Source organism: Diorhabda carinulata, chromosome 11 (assembly GCF_026250575.1).
Source record: "Diorhabda carinulata isolate Delta chromosome 11, icDioCari1.1, whole genome shotgun sequence".
Lineage (NCBI taxonomy): Eukaryota > Metazoa > Arthropoda > Insecta > Coleoptera > Chrysomelidae > Diorhabda > Diorhabda carinulata.
The window spans coordinates 5668220-5687519 of record NC_079470.1 but is presented as its reverse complement, the minus strand read 5'-3'; the positions used below and the strand labels follow the sequence as shown (position 1 = coordinate 5687519).

Genomic DNA, 19300 nt, shown 5'->3' with positions numbered 1-19300 from the left:
ACATCTACTTAAAAACATTATTTGAATGGCTCTCGATTAACAGCTTAGACAACTTAACAAATAAAGTAGGCGTTGACTGTAAATGTTATTGTTAATTTGGCAGCTGTCAAATGTCATAAATGGCAGCTGTCAAATGTGATAAACGGCAACTGTCAAATGTCATAAATTTCTATTTGTTGTTTAATTATATATATAGAAAATCTAAAAGAAAACAAACGACGTAAAAGTTTTATGAACAAAATGAAGATCTGAGGAAATCGTTTGTAAGAATGAGAATGGCCAAACAATTTGTTGATGTCGCTGGTTGTCACTGACACGGCCACGTTTTATTTTCACTTCCCAAAATTATTATTTAAACCATATAATGATCATATTAGGAAATCTGAAAATGGTGTAGAAATTGTAGAGATTCGTAATGTAACTTTCAATAAATCAACACATGAATTAAGCTGGAAATTCTGGAACCGTTATAGACATTTCTAATGAACACACTGTATAAACTATCCCTACACCAACACACACAATTACACTGACTGACGCGCGTTTCGACGATACTGAAGACTGTTTACATCATCACACACAATTACACTGTCTGACGCGAGCTTCGACGAGACTGAAGACTGTTTACACCACAACTACCCCAACTCTCACAATTACACTGTCTGAAGCGCGTTTCGACGAGACTCTAGACACCACCACCAATGGCGTTTATTGAATTTGAATTTCGTCAGCTTATTTTGCACCCTTCAACGATCTTTTTATACAAATGAGACAAAATTAAATGAGGAAATAATAATTTAAGGATAATCTTGGGACTATAATGTCTGTGAAAAAAAATAATCAAGTTAATTTAAATGTCAAGCATATTATTGCGAAATTTTAAGGAATTAAGCTTCAAAAAATACCATTTTGTATCCACCGACGGTCTAGATGCAGTAGTAGAACTGGTAAACGAAAATCTAATGATCTAACTTAGCCAACCGTATTGCTTCGATTACTCGACTCAACTGACTCACGTCGCGCGGATGCATTCGTTTTATATAGTTAAGGAAGGTTCCAGTCTAGACTCGAGGCGCGTGGAAGATTCTATGTAAAATAATAGGATAATTCCGCTCACTGATAAGAGATCGCCCTTGAATCTAATGAAATGTAAAAGCTCTAAAAAACATGATTCTTCTTATTGTGACGCATTTCGATCGCGGGCCTTATTGATACGGCCCAGGGGCCGGAAACGGCCCGCGGGCCGTATCTTTGACATTACTGAACTAGACATTTAGATCGAGAGGGTTTGGACTATCAGTCACGTTGCTAATTGACTTTACAACAGAAACTTTGAACTAAAAAGTCTTTTAGATCTTTTTGGGTTGTTAAATAAAGAAAATAATCAAAATTAATACCCAGTATTCTAAAAATAAAGGCATAAAAGCACCCTATATACTATTCTTGCTTAATTTCATGTATTTACGTTTTTGGATCCCCTTGTACAAATTCAATGACGCGTCATTTTTTTTTTCATTATCATCAATAACCGATCTAATGAATCATAATTTTTATTAGATTCTAATGATTGTTGGCACCATGTTTGGAAAATAAAGGCGATGATGATGTAATTTATATAAATTATAAATGTAGTTGTTATTATCATTTTAAAGAAAAATTAATAATTGATTTTTGGTATGTCGCTGAGACTGTTTTTCAGTGTCCAAAGAACTAAACTCATCCACTTCTATAAAATAGTTTTTTATACCCTTATTGAGCCGCATCTCCCCCTTTTGGGGATTCACTTAATTGCTCAATACTGTACAATGCGAAAAAAATGCACAATCATTTGCCAATTGTTTTTTTAGTATTTTCCGAGCTTTTGTATACTAATTTTTTATTGTTCCTCGTATATGAATTGTTACGTATTTGTCGATTTGATACAAACACTTGGAAGTAAATTAAAGTGAAGTATGTACGAGGCAATTGCATTTCCTTGGAAATAGAAATCTATTTTCGAACGCAATTAGAACAAACGTTTTCTTTATTTTATTTCATTTGGTCGACTACAATTCCCAGACAGTATTTCTGGCAACTACTGCAAAATATTACCGAGAGCATTAATTTTTATTTTTTATTTTTTGGTAAATCTCGCGACGAGTTGAAGTAGGCCGAATCGTCGCACAACAACGAAAATTAGCACTGAGACGTTTTTTTTAGTTTATAGATATTCTAGTTGAACATAATTTGTATAATATATCGTATTGAGTAGGAATTTTTTTGAGGAAACTTATTTTTATTTGGATTATATTTCATCTACTAATTAACGTGTAAATACAATTTCCAAAAGTAAATGAAAGTTTCCAATTGAAAAAAACTGATTTCCAAGATAAATAACGATATGTTTTTACATACAAATGTCGATTTTGTTGTCAAAAAAGACAAAAAGTTCAAGAGAATATTCACCCAGAAAACGGACTTACTTTAAATAACTCGAGCAGTTACATAAAGTTTTTACATAACTACTTTTCATGACTGACATATGAAGGTTATAAAAAATTTGACGTTTCCTAATGTCAAATGTCACTTTTAATAGCGATTTCTTTTTTAATAGAAAATAGGGTCCTTGCATACTTTTTTATACCTTAACTACGTTTAGTATATCTTTCTTAATCACACACTAATTTTTAATTTTTTTTAAACGGTATATTAGTTCATCACAAAATAAATACCTAAATGACGCACCAAAACAACCGAATGTGTCGTTGTGTGACGTAGAAAGTAAGTAAACAGATTCAAGCGAAGTTAAAAGTAACAACAGTTTAAACAGAGTTATTAGAATTCAATTGCTAGAAAGAAAGTAAATAATTGATTATTAACAAAGAACGTATCAACCAAGAATGCATCTACCTTAAGTAGATTGTCCGATTTTACTTCGATAAATCCTATTTTGACAATCATTTTGATTAGAATAGTCTTTGAAACCCTTACAAAAACACGGATTGCACTAAACAACCAATTACCTCCACGAACAATAACAAAATGACGTTTAAAACGCGACACGCGGCGACCACGTTTCGATATTTACTTACTTTCTACATCACAACCGCAGTAACCAATAGAAACATGTTAAAAGTATTGAATTGCTACCTTATGCACCCTATTCGCCAGATTTAGCCCCATCGGAATATTTTCTATTTCCAAACTTGAGAAAATGGATCGGTGGTCAAATATTTTTTAACAATGAAGAGTTTGGAGCTAAAAGGAGATTCTTTTGAAAAATAAATAGATTTTTTCCAAAATTTTTGTTGGGTCAGGTACTTCTGAGTCATTTGAAGACTATCTAGTATCATCAACCTCTTGATAATCTCGAACTATTCCTAGAAATAATAGTCGCCGTCGATAATGATACCCAAAATTTTTATTTAGCGAAAACTCATTGTCACTGAGGCCGTCAGACACTGTAATTGTGAGTGTTGGTGAAGTTGTGGTGTAAAGAGTCTTTAGTCTCGTCGAAACTTACGTCAGACAATATAATTGGGAGTGTTGGGATAGTTGTGGTGTAAACAGTCTTCCGTCTCGTCGAAACGCACGTCAGAAATTGCAATCGTGAGTGTTGGTGAAGTTGTGGTGTAAACAGTGTTCAGTCTCGTCGAAACGTGGGTCAGACAGTGTAATTGTGAGTGTTGGGGTTGTTGTGGTGTAAACAGTCTTCCGTCTCGTCGAAACGCGCGTCAGACAGTGTAATTGTGAGTGTTGGTGTTGTTGTGGTGAAAACAGTCTTCAGTCTCGTGACGTGACGCTGGTGACGTTTGACGTTTATTGATTCATAAACTTGACATTAACCTAAAACATAACCTAACCTAAAAATTTCATTCTTCTTTTTGACGTGTGTACTGATTGTTCTTGTTGAAAGTCACCAACGACGGACGGAGACGTCAAACGGCATCCATGAATGGTTTTATGACATTTCAAGTCAAATTTAAGAAGTCTGGTATATTTCTTTATAATATGTCAAGTTATTTAGCTTTGAGATGTTTTAAATAATTTTGGTGGGCTTTCTTGAGGTAATTAATATGTTGTTTTTAATAAAAATTATTTTCTTATAATATTTTCACGTGATAAATATTAAAACGACAACAAAAACTTTCTCAAATTAATAAAAAAAATATACGTCATTAGTAAACAAAAGTAAAAAAAAATCTGATTTATTTGAAAGATGACGTAACCCGTCAACTAATATTCGGTAATGACGAGTAGTCCAGATGTTTATTTAAGCATCTGAAGGGTCAAAAAACGAAAATTAAACGAAAATCAACCGTATGGAAAGAATAAAAAGGGTCGGATTCATCGATAGAGAAAGAGAGAATGATTGTGCTGGAAACACATTATTTGTACAAGTGTGTATGTTGCGTATGGTTTAAAATGGGTCTTTTAGAAATTAAAATCTCCGAATATCATTTAGAAACACGTAGACATCCATCAAGCAAGGAAATCGTTGACCTCGCTGGAGGAGTTGTTACTAAAAAGAAGATAATTTAACAAAAGAAATTGTGAATGAAAAGATGGATTTAAAAAATATATACAGTGTGGAATAGAAAAAAGGAATACTGTTTTCTAATATATGAACTTTCTATTACTTATAAATGATTCTTCTTTTTTATGAAATCTATTAGATAATTTACGTTATTGAAAACATATTTCTCTGTTCAGACTATAGATTTTGATCGAACATATATATATACAGAGGGGATTTGAATTGAATAGTTACATTTTTTACATTACCAGGAAAATCGAAAAATATCTCTAGTTTTGGAATATCTTTTCAATTGCAATTCCAAAAATTTTTATCGCGATCGTTTTGAGCTTGGCAACCTAACTTAACCTAAGATTTTTCAAAAACTACTTTTCTTCATTTTTTCATAAAATGCCATCTACTATTCACCTCTGAACTAATTTCGAAATTCAATATTTCGATAACGAATGCTGCCGTTCTTCGAAGGAGAAAACAACTACTTACCTGGCTAATGCCTCGACAAATATTGAATTACATCTCCTCTGAAGATGTCAATAGATCTTTTTGTCGATATTAACATCTCCAATGGCTCGCAATTGTAACCACTGACTAGTTTCGACGTTATTACTTCTCATCAGGGTGGTACAACTCTCGTTCTAATTTGAAACCGAAAATTATTCTCCAGTATTTTGATACATTTTATATATCTCATTTCTACCTGATCAACTCCTAGCTAGAGTTTGTTATACCACCCTGAAGAGACGTAATAACGTCGAATCTAGTCGTTGGGGATGTTAATATCGACATAAAGGTCGGTTAATATCTTCAAAGAAGATATGAGTTAATATTGAATTATTGGAAAATTGATGAAGTGTATTATAGTCTGTAATACGCAAGTTTGGTTTTTCTATTTGTAAAAATATTGACAGATGACGTTATAAACATGACGAAAATTAGAGGAAACGCTTAAATAGAGTGTAAACCGTAAAGTTCCATTAAATTGTTATTTAGTAATTCCAACGCTGGTGTTTCTAAATTGATTTTGATGTACAAACATTGGTTTAAAAAAGGAAATATTAAATCTAACCTTTCGACGTACTGCGTATACATATTTAATACGTAAGTACGTATGAACGTCAAATAGTGTCGCTGTCTCCCTTTTTTTCCATATGCAAGTAGTTGATGATAATCACTACAAATTGAATCCAATGAAATCATAGTCGACCCGTAGTCTCACGACAATTGAACACCAATTTAACCAATTTAGGTCTTCTCTTTTTATTATTCATAAAATTTCATAAACTCGCTCACTTACTTTGTTATTCAACTGTTTTTACTTTATTATTTACGATTTATCGACACGGGCGTACCTAGTGAACGGGATAAGGCAAAAAAAAATTTAATTATTATCGGATGTTAATTAAAGATTAATAATCTAATTAATCAAGCTTGGAAATGAAAAGTTCAAAACTTCAATCTACAAATTCGAATACCTGAGGTCAAAGTACGGTTCGCAACCTTAGGTATGATTTCACGATTTCCTAGCCAGTTTCACTGGACTACTAATAGTCTGGTGAAATTATACAACAAGTGCATAAAAATTCGTATAGGGGCTAAAAATTGGTGGGGAATGTTCAGATCACCATTATGTTAATAAACTGAAGAGTCCTTATCGATTCCGTAGTTGGAAAAAATTTTATTTAAGGTCAAAGGTTATAAAAATGAGTTTTTCACGTTTTTCAATCAAACGCTGAGTTTTATAGAAAAATTACCTTAGGCAAAAATTGTAGATCATAAAATTATCTATAAAAAACGTTTGGATGCTTTTTTTCTAATAGTCATAGTTTATGAGTTATAGTAATTAAAATAATCAAAAAAGTTAAAAACTTGTCGAAACGTTTGAAAAAGAAGATTTATGTGGAAAATGCTGAATTTTTTTCATAATTGTATCTAATTACCTTCGAAATTCGCTCTTAAAAATACAATTGGCATTCTTCGCTTTGATTTCAACTCAACCAGTTTCACTGGACTACCAATAGTCTGGTGAATGTATACAACAAGTGCATCAAAATTCGTATTGGGCTAAAAATTGGTAGGAATATTTAGATTACCATTATATTAATAAACTGAAGAGTCCTTATCGATTCCGTAATTGGGAAAAATTTTATTTAAGGTCAAAGGTTATAAAAATGAGTTTTTTACGTTTTTCAATCAAACGCTGAGTTTTATCGAAAAATTACTTCAGACAAAAATTGTAGATCATAAAATTATCTATAAAAAACGTTTGGATACTTTTTTTCTAATTGTCGTAGCTTATGAGATATACTAATTCAAATAATCAAAAAAGTTAAAAATATGTTGAAACGTTTGAAAAAGAAGATTTATTTGAAAAATATTAAATTTTTTTAATACTTGTAAGTAGATACCAACGAAATTCGCATTTAAAAATGCAATTAACATCCTTCCATAAAATCTTAACATTTTCGAACAAGTTTGACTGGACTATCAATAGTCCGGTGAACTTATATAGCAAGGGCATAAAAATTCGTAAAGAGCTAAAAATTGGTGGAAATGTTCAGATCACCATTATGTTAATAAACTGAAGAGTCCTTATCGATTCCGTAGTTGGAAAAAATTTTATTTAAGGTCAAAGGTTATAAAAATGAGTTTTTCACGTTTTTCAATCAAACGCTGAGTTTTATAGAAAAATTACCTTAGACAAAAATTGTAGAACATAAAATTATCTATAAAAAACGTTTGGATACTTTTTTTCTAATTGTCGTAGCTTATGAGATATACTAATTAAAATAATCAAAAAAGTTAAAAATATGTTGAAACGTTTGAAAAAGAAGATTTATTTGAAAAATATTAAATTTTTTTAATACTTGTGAGTAGTTACCAACGAAATTCGCACTCAAAAATGCAATTGACATCCTTCTGTATGATTTCAACATTTCCAAACCACCTTGACTGGACTATTAATAGTCTGGTGAAATTATACAAAATGCATAAAAATTCGTATGGAGCCTAAAAACTGAAGCGCCCTTATCGATTACGTACTTGGAAAAAATTTTATTCAAGGTCAAAGTTTACAAAAATGAGTTTTATCGAAAAATTACCTCAGACAAAAATTGTAAACCATAAAATTACCTATTGAAAACGAAAATATATTTTTATTAGAGTTATAGTTTCTGATATGAAAACATTAATTCCCAAGCTGTGTAATCAAGACACAAAAAATATTTTTACAAAATTTCTAATAAGAAAAAAACCATCTGTTATATGTCAATTGTCACTACTTATATATCATACGTCACGTATATCACAAGCCATCTTGTTTGTCGTATGTTCTATGTTTCCATCTAAGTGACATACGTCAACCATCTTGGGATCTATGCTTTTTCATCCATTATGCGTAGTTAGCTACTTATATTATAGGTTATAGTATAAGTTTTAAATCAATTTGAAAAAATATGTGATTACTAATATTTTTGACATAACTTTTACAAATTGTATATCAAAAATCAGCTGATTACTCATAATTATCACGTTAGTTGATTCTTTTATGAAAAACTGACTGTACTATATCGAAAACGATCGAAATCTAACACAAGAAAAATAAATTCACATTGCCATATATTTAAAATATAATAGTGTAGGGTATTTTCTTATTTTTTTTTGTTTTGCAGCAATGATGGCGCAATCTTTGGCACCAACAACGCCTAGAGAACCTCTAGCGTCGAATCAACTTTTAAATAAAACAACCAGTCAAATGGACTATTCTAAATACGTCAAGAAATTCTCGTCTTCTTTGGAATGCGGAAGCACATACTGTAAAGATCTAAATTACAGGTCAGTTTTTCAAAATTTATTCTCTACATTGTAAATAGAATGAAAAAAAATCGTACTTTTGACAAATTTTCGAACGGAAATATGATATTAATACGGGGGGATACGGGAAAGTTGGTGGATTAGAAACGACACCGAGAAAGCTGATACTAAATCTGAAACAACATTCAAGTGTGACACTTTTAATGGTGAATATACTTAGAACGTGTTGTCATACGAGGGCAATTCGATAGTAAGAAATTTTCTATGACTTGCGACGTGGATTAAACCAACAGAAATGTCTCGATCAACTCGCTTCGATTTTTGGTGACTAAGCACCATCTGAAACCATTGTGTTACACTGGTTTACCGAATTCAATTCGCTACAGAATGGATTTTGAGAAGGTCGACTAAAATCGACAGTTGGTTCAAACACACGCAAAACTTACGTATCAACCCTCGTATAACTTAATTTTTGATGTAAACAGTTTACAATATACCCATTAAGGACTGAATTATTGTCCATTGAAGGATGGTTGTTTTTATAGAGAACACAGAAAACGAATTCCTTCAATCTTAAATAACTCGAATTTTTTTTGGGAAACTTCAAAATACTGTTTCAAAATCAATGAAAAACTTTTTAAATTAAGTATTGGTAAAATCTTGCTTGCTTTTTCAATCATAACTAAATTGAGCTTATTTCGAAATTTACGACCCCTCAAATGATGTTTTAAATAGTACAGGTAAAATTGGAATCAACTCGAAATTAAATTGGGCGCTGTCTAATTTTCTAAGAGGAATTCGATAAAAACAACAACCGGACAAAAAATGTATTTTACGTAAACGAATTTTACGTAGTTTTCGAGTTATTCGCGATTCAAAATATTTTTGAGTGTATAAACTCATTTTAAAGTGAAAACTTTGAGGTTAGGAACAAATACCTGGAATACTTTTTTAGACAGTTTTGTGCTCTACAGTTTAGGTTCCTGCACTTTTTTTCGAATTTTACGTAGTTTTCGAGTTATTCGCGATTCAAAATATTTTTGAGTGTATAAACCCATTTTAAGATGAAAACTTTGATGTTAGGAACAAATACCTGGACTATACTTTTTTGTAGACAATTTTGTGCTCTACAGTTTAGGCCCCCACACTTTTTTTCGAATTTTACGTAGTTTTCGAGTTATTCGCGATTCAAAATATTTTTGAGTGTATAAACTCATTTTAAAGTGAAAACTTTGAGGTTAGGAACAAATACCTGGAATACTTTTTTAGACAATTTTGTGCTCTACAGTTTAGGTTCCTGCACTTTTTTTCGAATTTTACGTAGTTTTCGAGTTATTCGCGATTCAAAATATTTTTGAGTGTATAAACTCATTTTAAAGTGAAAACTTTGAGGTTAGGAACAAATACCTGGAATACTTTTTTAGACAATTTTGTGCTCTACAGTTTAGGTTCCTGCACTTTTTTTCGAATTTTACGTAGTTTTCGAGTTATTCGCGATTCAAAATATTTTTGAGTGTATAAACTCATTTTAAAGTGAAAACTTTGAGGTTAGGAACAAATACCTGGAATACTTTTTTAGACAATTTTGTGCTCTACAGTTTAGGTTCCTGCACTTTTTTTCGAATTTTACGTAGTTTTCGAGTTATTCGCGATTCAAAATATTTTTGAGTGTATAAACTCATTTTAAAGTGAAAACTTTGAGGTTAGGAACAAATACCTGGAATACTTTTTTAGACAATTTTGTGCTCTACAGTTTAGGTTCCTGCACTTTTTTTCGAATTTTACGTAGTTTTCGAGTTATTCGCGATTCAAAATATTTTTGAGTGTATAAACCCATTTTAAGATGAAAACTTTGAGGTTAGGAACAAATACCTGGACTATACTTTTTTGTAGACAATTTTGTGCTCTACAGTTTAGGCCCCCACACTTTTTTTCGAATTTTACGTAGTTTTCGAGTTATTCGCGATTCAAAATATTTTTGAGTGTATAAACTCATTTTAAAGTGAAAACTTTGAGGTTAGGAACAAATACCTGGAATACTTTTTTAGACAATTTTGTGCTCTACAGTTTAGGTTCCTGCACTTTTTTTCGAATTTTACGTAGTTTACGAGTTATTCGCGATTCAAAATATTTTTGAGTGTATAAACCCATTTTAAGATGAAAACTTTGAGGTTAGGAACAAATACCTGGACTATACTTTTTTGTAGACAATTTTGTGCTCTACAGTTTAGGCCCCCACACTTTTTTTCGAATTTTACGTAGTTTTCGAGTTATTCGCGATTCAAAATATTTTTGAGTGTATAAACTCATTTTAAAGTGAAAACTTTGAGGTTAGGAACAAATACCTGGAATACTTTTTTAGACAATTTTGTGCTCTACAGTTTAGGTTCCTGCACTTTTTTTCGAATTTTACGTAGTTTACGAGTTATTCGCGATTCAAAATATTTTTGAGTGTATAAACCCATTTTAAGATGAAAACTTTGAGGTTAGGAACAAATACCTGGACTATACTTTTTTGTAGACAATTTTGTGCTCTACAGTTTAGGCCCCCACACTTTTTTTCGAATTTTACGTAGTTTTCGAGTTATTCGCGATTCAAAATATTTTTGAGTGTATAAACTCATTTTAAAGTGAAAACTTTGAGGTTAGGAACAAATACCTGGAATACTTTTTTAGACAATTTTGTGCTCTACAGTTTAGGTTCCTGCACTTTTTTTCGAATTTTACGTAGTTTACGAGTTATTCGCGATTCAAAATATTTTTGAGTGTATAAACCCATTTTAAGATGAAAACTTTGAGGTTAGGAACAAATACCTGGACTATACTTTTTTGTAGACAATTTTGTGCTCTACAGTTTAGGCCCCCACACTTTTTTTCGAATTTTACGTAGTTTTCGAGTTATTCGCGATTCAAAATATTTTTGAGTGTATAAACTCATTTTAAAGTGAAAACTTTGAGGTTAGGAACAAATACCTGGAATACTTTTTTAGACAATTTTGTGCTGTACAGTTTAGGTTCCTGCACTTTTTTTCGAATTTTACGTAGTTTTCGAGTTATTCGCGATTCAAAATATTTTTGAGTGTATAAACCCATTTTAAGATGAAAACTTTGAGGTTAGGAACAAATACCTGGACTATACTTTTTTGTAGACAATTTTGTGCTCTACAGTTTAGGCCCCCACACGTTTTTTCGAATTTTACGTAGTTTTCGAGTTATTCGCGATTCAAAATATTTTTGAGTGTTTAAACTCATTTTAAAGTGAAAACTTTGAGGTTAGGAACAAATACCTGGAATACTTTTTTAGACAATTTTGTGCTCTACAGTTTAGGTTCCTACACTTTTTTTCGAATTCTACGTAGTTTACGAGTTATTTACGTTTCAAAAAATTTTTCAGTTTCAAGTTCCCAAATTTCGTAGTTTTGTCGAAAGTTGTTAGACTTTTCAGTATCCCAAAACCTCTGAAAATCCACAAAATCAGATCTGCCTAATTTAATTCAAGGTTTTAGCTCAAAATTGCCTAAATTTCCTGTACTATAAGGAATTTTATTTGTCGAATTGTCCTAGGGTATCAAAAAAACTACAAATAATTCATACAAAATTTATTTTGACCAAGTATTTATGAATTATTTAGTTTTTTTTTCTAATAATGAGTAGTTCTATCCCTTAAAAATGAAACGCATTCTTGTGAATAGGGAAGATATCAAAATTTTTTTCTTAAAATTCCACGTATCCAATTTATTTTATTTTAATACGATCTTTCGTTTTTTTTTTCATCTCGTTTCCAGAGAACATTTTCATTGTTTGGACTGCAATTCGAGGGTATTTATAAAAAAAGAAGAGATGATTCGTCATTTCAAATGGCACAAAAAGCGAGACGAATCCCTACAGCACGGGTTCATGAGATACAGCCCGCTAGACGATTGCGGAGACAAGTTCGCAAATTGTACCCACAACAAAAAACAAACACACTACCACTGCATAAAAGAAGGATGTGATAAGGTCAGTAACGATTCATTTCACGAATATCATACCAAAAAGTAAACTAAAAACGTGCTAAGATCCAATCTTGATCGCCACCACGCTATAAAGTTACCCCTCGTAATAATTTTTGACTTTTGGTACAACTCTCGTATAATAAAAACCTTTTTAAAATCTTTAATCGAAAATAGAAACGGATACACTAAACTAACTGCGTTTACACAAATTATTTATATACCTAAATAAAATTCTACAAAGTTCTAGAACAAAAAGAAACAAAAAAAATAAATAAATAGAAGAAATAATGTAAATGAACCGCCTGCTACTAAAAAAATTCTATACAAATAAACGTCAAACGAGTTCCGTCATTTAAAAAAAAATGTGAAAGACGCCGCCTGAGAAGCGCCGCGCGAATTCGCCAAATTTTGAAAATTGCATAATAGCAATATATATAGTCTGGGAATTACGTACCGTTTCTTCACTTGAAAAAAAGGTAACAGAAGTTTTTTGAGTTTTTCAACTAAGCGGTTAGTTATATCAAAAATTCACCTTAGACAAAAATTATAGATCTTAAAATTATCTATAAAAAACGTCTGAATACTTTTTTCCTTAGATCCACCGTTTTTGAGATACAGTGCTTAAAACAACTGAAAATTCTCTATTTAACTTATCTGGGTTTTCCTTTCATTTCTTTCGATCTGATATTCGTATAGCTGCATTAATTACGTACATTAATAATAAAGAAAAATAATTTTCATATTAATGTCTCAATAATTTATACACACGTAGCGATTATATGCAAACAAAGGAAAATACAACTTTTTCAATTATTTAAAGCACTGTATCTCACAAACGGTAACTCTTAGAAAAAAAAGTATTGAAGTATTTTTGATAGGTAATATTATGTTCTATAATTTTTGTCTGAGGTAATTTTTTAGAAAATTTACCGTTAAGGTGTAAAAAGGGAAAAACGTTAACCGTGAAGAAATATTTTTTCTCTCGCTTGTTTTACTTTCTTCTGTGTGTATCAATTGTTCGTATTTTAGTTCTGAACAAAAAAATTTTCGAAAAACAAAAAAACCTTACAAAAAACATCCCCAAATCGAAAAGATCCGTTTTTACTTAATTAATTAACTCAATTACATATTTAAACATAATCCTACTGACTGCGCCATTAAAATTTCTCATTATTATTAATATGATTTCGGATATTCTATTACCTCACTCAATTTATTCCTAATTATTTTTCTCTTTGATGTTTTTGCTCAAATATTAAATCTACACTCGTGAGAAAAAACGTCGACTGCAAGAAAAATGTTCATAATCACATCGCTGAGAAATCGGTTCCTCACTGATGTTCAAGTCTAACAAAAACTCGAGGAGTTGTTGGATAATCAGAAGAAGACTTAAGACAATTTGAGTCAAAAAGACCAGCTACAGGCCTTAAATTAACCCCAAGTCGTCGAGCAGCTCGTCGGAAAATACGTTGATTTAACTGACGAACAACGGGGCTCCGTTATCTTTTTAAACGAAAACAGAGTGTGTCTACATGGTAGTGATAGAAGAAGAGCTTTTGACTTGACATTTCCCCCACCAACTCAACTGTCTTTGCTCAACGAAGTCTATAAGAGACGTAATTTCCAGATCTTGTCGTATTTGGTTAATATTTTTTTGTTAAGCCATTTTTTTTGTTCTAGATGTTCTATTTTGATAAAAAAAGTCGTGAAAAGAAATTTGAAGTAAAAACTGACTGAAATCGAATCATTTTTCGATTTTATATAACCGAAAAACGAGAAGAGGGTGAAGGATTATTATTATATCGGTTATAGTTATTATCTTTTGTATATAATTAGGCTGATTTTTGTTATAATTATTATTATGATATTGATAATGATATGGATAAGGAAAAACATAATAAAATAATAACCTTGACGTTTACATGCAATTTGACGAACTTCGCTACAGCACGAATCCTATTGACTGCGCCAATTAAGTGTTTTTATCGCGAAATTTATTTAAATAAATTATTTTGAGATTTAATTATGAAGAAAAATGTATTTTTAGGTGTATATATCGACATCGGATGTACAAATGCACGCTAATTACCATAGAAAAGATTCGGCAATTATACAGGAGGGTTTCCAAAGGTACCGAGCGACAGAAGAATGCGGCGCAAGTTACTGCGCGTTTTTCGGACAAAGAACTACGCATTTTCATTGTAGAAGAAGCGGTTGTAGATTCACTTTCAAAAATAAGAGTGATATGGGTAAGTATGAGTATTAAACATCGAACAAAAAAAATAATTTTCTTAATAATTATTTTCCAGAAAAGCATAAATCTTATCATATAAAAGACGAGCAATTATCCAGGGACGGTTTTAAAAAATTTATGAAAAACGAATCGTGTCCTTTCGATAATTGTCGTTTTTCGAAAGTATGCAACCACATCCACTGCATCCGGCCGCAATGCAGCTACGTCCTACACAGTTCCGGTCAGTTATTTTCCCACAAACGTAAACACGAACGTAAAGATTCGGAATTAGCGTACAGAAAATACAAATTAGCGCAAAGTATGTTAAAAACTTTAACCGACGGTAACGTAGCGCCACCTATAAATTTCCCTCGAGACTACGAGGCCCAAATCGACAGTTTAAACTTATCCATGTACAACCAATCGAACATGTCGAATACGGAGAGTTTAAGCGAACGAAACTCCCCGGTAAGTTACGAAGAATCCGAATCGTTTTCGGCGATCGATTTAAGCGCCAACGAATCGAATTTCGGCCAAGAAGACGCCGTGTCGTTCAACAGCGACGATTTTTGGAGAAAATATTGTCAATTCGTACCGGAAAATCAATGTCCGAACGATAAATGCGAATTTATGTACGCGGATCATTTCCATTGTTTCGTGGAAAATTGCGAAATGGCGTTCAATTCGAAAGAATCGGCCAGAGAACACGCGAGAAATCACGAACAACAAGAAACGATCACCGATAATTATTTTACGACGGTGACGGTACAAAATGGAGGTTGCGAAGAAAATTGCGTTTATCAGGATAAGGAGAAACATTATCATTGCAATTGGGAAAGTTGCAGGGAGGTTATTTTGCCTATGGATAAGCCGTTTAGGCGTTTGGAGCATTACAAGATGCACGAATATTCGAAAAAACTCAGTTTAACTAAAGATCCTCTGACGATGACGCATCTGTCTAGTAGCATCGACGGTATGTTCTGCAGGAAAAGAGGTCGGCCGCCCAAAAATAGGGTCATCGAAGTTTGGAACGATTACGTAAGTTCATTAATCGTTTAAGAACGAAAACTTTTTTATTTTCCATTACAATTTTTGATTATTTATAACAAACAAAGTCTCTTTCAGGATATTAATGGCGTTCTTTCCAAATATCATAGTCCGTTCAATCAAATTTGTCCTGTATTACTTTGTGTCCTTTTTCTATTTTTTCATTCTAATTCTCATAGTCCGTGCATCCTAATTTGTCCTGTATTACTTTGTGTCCTTTTTCTATTTTTTCATTCTAATTCTCATAGTCCGTTCATCCTAATTTGTCCTATATTACTTTGTGTCCTTTTTCTATTTTTTCATTCTAATTCTCATAGTCCGTTCATCCTAATTTGTCCTGTATTACTTTGTGTCCTTTTTCTATTTTTACATTCTAATTCTCATAGTCCGTTCATCCTAATTTGTCCTGTATTACTTTGTGTCCTTTTTCTATTTTTACATTCTAATTCTCACAGCCCGTTCATCCTAATTTGTCCTGTATTACTTTGTGTCCTTTTTCTATTTTTTTCTCTCGTTACTTTTTCATTCTAATTCTTATAGTCCATTCAACATTTAACTTATCGCGTTTTACTTTTTGTCCCGCAATTCTAATTCTTTCCCTCCAAGTTAAATCTTTTCTCTTAATCCTAATAGTTATAGTCCATTCACTTCAATCGAAATTTTTTGTATTTCTTTGTATCCAAACTTTTGTTGTTTTTCGTCGTCCTTGATCTGATTCCTTACGTATTTATTCACCTTTTTTTCAAACACAATTATTTCCTTGCATTTCTATTTCTTTTTCCACTGTCAGCTTCATAAAAATTTCACTACAAAGGAGGCAAAAATCACAAGAAACAAACATCAAATATGTGAAAATATCAAATAGACACATTAATTCATACATTAAGTTCGACTTTTCAATTACTCTCACACTCACAGACAATTCTTGTTTGGCCAATTTTATCATCGTATAAATATTGACATTGACATTGATTGATACCAACGTCAATCAATTGTTTTACCTTTCCTGAACCTCTCCACTAACACTTGATTGTATTATATCAAAAATGTCAAACTTTACGTCATGGCAATGTCAGATTTGACATTTGACATAAGGAGCAGTCCTCGTATTATATTATGTACTTATTTCAGTTTAAACAATCGAAATTTATAATTTTTTTTAATTAATACCTTATCATTATGGTTATTTTATTGTTGATAAGATTCTTCACTAAAAATTTAATAAAAGTGCGACAGCCCTGTCGCATATGTCGTTTTCATTGGTTATTTACGTAGTTCGAAAATATTTAATACGAATCTCAAAATTGCTTCTAAAACCGGTCCTGGAATTAACCTCATTAAAACATTTAAAAAATAAAATGTTTTGTATAAAACATTAATTACAATTAAAATTTATGGTATCAATTTCACAAATCACCCTGTAAATTAATAAAGAACAGAAGATAATACTTTTTAGAAACATTCTTCATATATTTAAGTATTTAAAATCTCGTGATTCGCCCTGTATATTATTAAAAATTGTTATTTGAAATTATAGAATCATCCGATGGGCACTCAAAACCTCATGGACAGTCCTCAAGCTATTTTCACGAGTTTCAAATTACCCAAACCGTCAGCAGCTCCATCTAGTAGCAAAGAAACAGAACATCCGGATTCAAACGATGACAGATCGAGCACTCACAGTCCAACGGTAATTATATATATTATTTTACATATTTATATTGTTAAAAAATATATTTTTTACAGCCTCAAGATTATTCTTTACAAGGTTTCGACATTTTCAACGAAAATACGAAGTGTCCTGATAATTTATGTCCGTATTTAGGCGCAACGCATTTCCATTGCGTCCAAAACAGGTGTCTTTACGTCACCAACAAAGAAGACTCTCTTCTTCTACACGCGAAAGATTTTCACGACAACGTCGATATATTAGACGGATTCGAATTTTACGACAGAAATGTAGATTGCCGGTAATTACATTAATAAAATATTCATTTTATATGAAAATATGATATTTATATAACTTTCAGGCTTTCGAATTGTCCTAGCAATAAAATAAACAGGCATTTTCATTGTACGAGGCCGAATTGCAACTATTCGTTCGTACAATATTCCGCGATGGCGATTCACAATCAAATACACACCGAAGACGCGATTCAAAGTAATCAACCCAAAGCTGAAATAAGAGTCAAAAGCGAAGCGCAGTTAACCGAACAAAAACCGGAAATAGCCGATGGCCACTTCAAAGCTATGAACTTGAGTCAGAGTGCAGATAGCAACAAAGTTTCCGGTAAGTCCAACGAAATTTCGTTTTTATATTTTGGAGGTAGATTGAGGTTTAGTGATAGAAATTTTGAGAAATTAATAAATAAAAGTTATAAAAAAAACTATATTATTGCAAAATGTCATTTGGGAAACGTATCATTTTATTAAAACTATAAATCGTGCAACATCGTGTTGTCAAAGCGAAATTTTTTTGTCTCTCTCATTTGTTTCCTAGCTACGACTCCTCGCAGGGTTGCCAAAGATACGGTAACTTCTACGTTTTTATGGCTCTTTGGACAAAAAAATATAAAATGGCTCTTTTTCATTTAATAATAAAGTTTTATATTTCACTATTTTTGCTATTAAATGTTAATGAATTATTAATAAAAGTTGATTTAGATTCTTATTTAAATAATGTAACCTATTTTAGAAAATTGGTAGCACCGATTGATAAGTCGATAATATATACAGTGTGTCCATAAAGTCCATCCATAAAGGACTGTTTTTTCAAATGAACTACCTTTTTTTATTCCATAAAAATATAAGTTGGTTGAAACTGATACAAGGTGGACAAAAAATACAAAAATCGATTGATACTTTTGAAAATTGACGATTCTGATTGATGAATCGTCGGTAATATATACAGTATGTCCTTAAATTAATGCGAAATTCCAAAAAAAATCGTTTTTTCATTTTAATCCATTGTATTTTCAAAAAAACTTCCTTTTTTTACTTTCTAATTTTCCTCGATCATTTCATTCCAAAAATGTACAACAAATTGGTTGAAATTGATACAGGATGGACAAAAAATACAAAAATCGATTTATACTTTTGAAAATTGACGATTCTGATTGATGAATCGTCGGTAATATATACAGTATGTCCTTAAATTAATGCGAAATACCAAAAAAAATCGTTTTTTCATTTTAATCCATTGTATTTTCAAAAAAACTTCCTTTTTTTACTTTCTAATTTTCCTCGATCATTTCATTCCAAAAATGTACAACAAATTGGTTGAAATTGATACAGGGTGGACAAAAAATACAAAAATCGATTTATACTTTTGAAAATTGACGATTCTGATTGATGAATCGTCGGTAATATATACAGTATGTCCTTAAATTAATGCGAAATACCAAAAAAAATCGTTTTTTCATTTTAATCCATTGTATTTTCAAAAAAACTTCCTTTTTTTACTTTCGAATTTTCCTCGATCATTTCATTCCAAAAATGTACAACAAATTGGTTGAAATTGATACAGGGTGGACAAAAAATACAAAAATCGATTTATACTTTTGAAAATTGACGATTCTGATTGATGAATCGTCGGTAATATATACAGTATGTCCTTAAATTAATGCGAAATACCAAAAAAAATCGTTTTTTCATTTTAATCCATTGTATGTTCAAAAAAACTTCCTTTTTTTACTTTCT

The 19300-nt window shown here is 31.4% G+C and overlaps 1 protein-coding gene across 2 annotated transcripts in view; it reads left to right on the top strand.

The window, feature by feature from the left end:
* LOC130899338 (zinc finger protein castor homolog 1) overlaps positions 1-19300 on the top strand; it is a 158336-nt gene that overhangs the window by 127416 nt on the left and 11620 nt on the right. For both annotated transcript variants that reach the window (XM_057809217.1, XM_057809216.1), the window contains exons 6-12: positions 8185-8347; positions 12112-12325; positions 14369-14570; positions 14631-15592; positions 17139-17291; positions 17348-17571; positions 17632-17891. In XM_057809217.1, coding sequence (XP_057665200.1) covers positions 8185-8347; positions 12112-12325; positions 14369-14570; positions 14631-15592; positions 17139-17291; positions 17348-17571; positions 17632-17891 — 2178 coding nt within the window. The remainder of the gene's footprint in view (positions 1-8184; positions 8348-12111; positions 12326-14368; positions 14571-14630; positions 15593-17138; positions 17292-17347; positions 17572-17631; positions 17892-19300) is intronic.